This window comes from Colobus angolensis, unplaced genomic scaffold, assembly GCF_000951035.1.
Source record: "Colobus angolensis palliatus isolate OR3802 unplaced genomic scaffold, Cang.pa_1.0 Scaffold60, whole genome shotgun sequence".
In the NCBI taxonomy this organism is placed as follows: Eukaryota; Metazoa; Chordata; class Mammalia; order Primates; family Cercopithecidae; genus Colobus; species Colobus angolensis.
This window is the reverse complement of record NW_012119599.1, coordinates 2,425,579-2,429,462: the sequence shown is the minus strand read 5'-3', so window position 1 is coordinate 2,429,462 and position 3,884 is coordinate 2,425,579. Positions and strand designations below refer to the sequence as shown.

Genomic DNA, 3,884 nt, shown 5'->3' with positions numbered 1-3,884 from the left:
AGACCTTGTCTCAAAATAAAAAAGTACGGGAAGGAAAGGAGGGAGGGAGGGACGGACAGGAGGGAAGGAAGGAAGGGAGGGAGGGACGGACGGGAAGGAAGGAAGGGAGGGAGGGACGGACGGACGGGGGAAGTACCTAGATGGGGAAGATGGGAGGGTCATGGCAGGTTTGTATGCTTCTGGGAATGTCTCAGAAGAGGAAGAAGTCGTGATACAGGGGAAAGATGAGAGAAAAGCCAGACCATCGTCCTGGAGTAGGTAAGAAGGGAGGAGGAGATAGCCCCCAAGGGGAAGGGCAACACTGGGGTAAGAGAGACTATTTGTGGTTAGTTGTAAGCCACTGGGTAGTGATGACCACTCTGGTCATCACTGCCTGGGGACTGGTCTGTCACCCCCACAGGACTGTTGGCCCCATGAGGACAGGGCTGAGGCTGTCTTGACCAGTGCCAGCTAACCCAGGGAATCCACAGAGTGGATAGTGGGCAAAGTGTTTGTTGAATGAATGAATGGCTTTCACACCATCACACAGCATCAGCCTCTCAGTTGCATGGAACTGTTGAGACATTCAGGCACAGCCTCCCTCCAAAGGTGATGGGCACTCGGTCCCACATAACACATCACCCTCAGATATGCTGGATGAGAGGGTCGGATATGCACTGAAATGCTGATAACACCCACTCCACAAATATTTGCTAACCGTATTGCAAGGGGGAAGGCATTCAAGGCAGAAAGAAGAGGAGAGAATAGCATGTGCAAAGACCCAGAGGCAGGAAAACCCTGGGGGTGCTTGTTTGGGGCAAGATGAATTGTCTGTTGTGCGTGGACTGCTATAAAGGGGCCTTTGGCAGGAGGTAGAGCTGAAGACTTAGGCAAGAGCCAGGCCACACAGGGCCAGAATGAGGAGCAGGGCTTTGTCCCAAGGGCCCTGGGGTGCCAAGGCAAGTTCCAAGCAGGAGAGAGGCAGAGACAAGTTTGTACTTTAGAAAGAGGTATCTAGATGGGTCGGATACAGTGGCTCATGCCTGTAATCCCAGCCCTTTGGAGGCTGAGGCGGACGGATCACCTGAGGTCAGAAGTTCGAGACCAGCCTGGCCAACATGGTGAAACCCCCGTCTCTACTGAAAATACAAAAATTAGCTGGGCGTGGTGGTGCGCACCTGTAATTCCAGCTACTCGGGAGGCTGAGGCAGGAGAATCACTTAAACCTGGGAGGCAGAGGTTGCAGTGAGCCAAGATCATGCCACTGCGCTCCAGCCTGGGCAACACAGCAAGACTCTGTCTCAAAAAAAAAAAAAAAAAGGAAAAGAAAGAAACCTCTGGCTACTGAGTGGAGGGTGCAGGAGAGGGAGTGGGTCTGTCCTGGTCACTCTGTGTCCCCAGCACCACTAGCAAGGAGCAGGTGCTCAGTAAACACCTTTTGAATGAAGATACGAATGAAGGAAGCAACAAACACTTGAATTATTGGATTTTTGTTGTCACTGAGAATAAACGCCAAATCGTTGTTTGTTATTATTATTATTATTTTAGAGATGGGGTTTCACTCTGTTGCCCAGGCTGGTCTTGAACTCCTGGGCTCAAGCAATCCTCCTACCTTGGCCTCCTAAAGTGAGCCACCATGCCCAGCCTATAATCCCAGTACTTTGGGAGGCTGAGGTGGGCGGATCACCTGAGGTCAGTAGTTCGAAACCAGCCGGCCAATGTGGTGAAACCCCGTCTCTACTAAAAATACAAAAATTAGCCTTGCATGGTGGGCATGCGCCTGTAATCCCAGTTACTCGGGAGACTGAGGCAGAATGATCACTTGAACCTGGGATCTGCAGGTTGCAGTGAGCAGAGATTGTGCAACTGCACTCCAGCCTGGGCAACAGGATGAGACTCCGTCTCAAAATAAATGAATGAATGAATGAATGAATGAAAGAAATAAAAAAGTGCTAGGATTACAGGCATGAACCACCACACCCAGCCTCAACACCACAGTCTTTACTAGGATGTTGGAGGCCCTGTGATCTGGTCCTGGGTCCATCTCGCTGAGCTCATAGACAACTGGCCCCTTCACTGAGTAACACTGGACTCTGGGCTATTCTCTGAGCTGCCAGACAGGGCCTTTGCAATTTTGTTTTGCTCTTGCACTCAGCTCTGTATGGGCAGTGCCTGTAGTAACACTGTATAACAGGCAGTCAGCAGGCAGTCACTATTCGTTGACTTTATGAATGAATCCCCTGCAGCTCCACTGGAGAGGTCTGAACATCATCCTCATCAGTAGAAACCTGAGCTAGTTGGAGCAGGAGGCAAAGGAGATGGGTGGAGGCCAGGAGAACCAGGCTGGGAGAATTCCAGGATAGGGACTGGGGCGGGGGTCAGGGTCAGGGTCAGGGGCTGGAGCCGATGTCCATCCAAGAGTAGAATCTAGGATGGAACTGGGGCAGGGATGGGGACTGGGGCCATGGGAGGGACAAGGCCAGGGGCTAGGGAGGGGGCATGATTGGGGGTGACCTCAGTTAAGGGCCTGACTCCCCAACACCTCTCTTTCCAGAGTGGCTTCACGGCAGGACCACAGGAGTCACTGTGGCCAACTTCGCTGGAGGCTTGGAGATCTTCGAGGTCATCGAGGCAGAGCTGCAGGGCCTAGAGATTGAGATGCTGGGTATGTCCCCACACCTGCTTGGGGAGCCCCGCCAAGCTGCAGGCATCTCACACTGACCCAGGGCCCTCTGGTTGCCCTCCCTCTGGCCCCATCTGGTCTCCCTGGGACTGTTGGGGTGACACAGCCTGTTCCCTCTCACCCAGTGAACAATGTGGCATGCTGTATGCGCAGGGACGCTTGAGGAAGCCGCTGTGGGAATGTCGCCAGAGTGAAACCGAGTCCTAGCCTGCCTGGCACATCTTCCTCCAACTCTTTAGTGCCCTCTGTTGGAAAACCTGCGTAATATACAAAGGTAAAGTCCTTACTTGGTACCCAAGGGGGATTCCTTCCAGGACCCCCGCTGATTGCTCCAGACCCTAATACAAAATGGCCTAGTATTTGCACATAACCTATGCACACCCTCCCATGCACTTTATTTTAATTTTTAAATTTTTTGTGGATACATAGTAGATGTATATATTTATGGCGTACATGAGATGTTTTGATACACGCATGCAATATGTAATAATCACATAGAAAATGGGGTATCCACTCCCTCAAGCATTTATCCTTTGTGTTACAACCAATCCAATTACAATTTTTTTTTTTTTTTTTTGAGACAGAGCCTCACTCTGTCACCCAGGCTGTAGTGCAGCAGTGTGATCTCAGCTCACTGCAACCTCTGCCTCCTGGGTTCAAGCAATTCTCCTGCTTCAGCCTCCCGAGTAGCTGGGATTACAAGTGTGTGCCACTACACCCAACTAATTTCTATATTTTTAGTAGAGTCAACGTTTCACCACGTTGGCCAGACTGGTCTTGAACTCCCGACCTCAGGTGATCTGCCTGCCTTAGTCTCCCAAAGTGCAGGGATTATAGGCATGAGCCACCGCAGCCGGCCAATTACACCCTTTTCATTGTTTTTTTTTTTTTTTCTTTTTAATAGAAATAGTCTCTGCCATGTTGACCAGGCTTATATAGAACTCTTGGCCTCAAAGAATCCCTCATTTTAGCCTTCCAAAGTGCTGGGATTACAGGTGCGAGCCATGGCGCCCGGCCTCTTTTAGTTACTTTAAAATGTACAGCTAGTCACCCTGATGTGCTGTCAAATAGTAGATCTTATTCATTCTTTCTAATTATTATTATTTTTTGAGACAGAATTTCACTCTTGTTGCCCAGGCTGGAGTACAATGGTGCATTCTTGGCTTATTGCAACGTCTGCCTCCTGGGTTCAAGCAATTCTCCTGCCTCAGCCTCCCAAGTA

The 3,884-nt window shown here is 50.4% G+C and overlaps 1 protein-coding gene across 1 annotated transcript in view; it reads left to right on the top strand.

Annotated features, from left to right (window-relative positions):
* BLOC1S3 (biogenesis of lysosomal organelles complex-1, subunit 3) overlaps window positions 1-2,825 on the top strand; it is a 9,100-nt gene extending 6,275 nt beyond the window's left edge. Inside the window, exons 3-4 of the mRNA XM_011963160.1 lie at window positions 2,534-2,644; window positions 2,788-2,825. Coding sequence (XP_011818550.1) covers window positions 2,534-2,644; window positions 2,788-2,825 — 149 coding nt within the window. The remainder of the gene's footprint in view (window positions 1-2,533; window positions 2,645-2,787) is intronic.
* The last annotated feature ends 1,059 nt before the right edge of the window (window positions 2,826-3,884 follow it).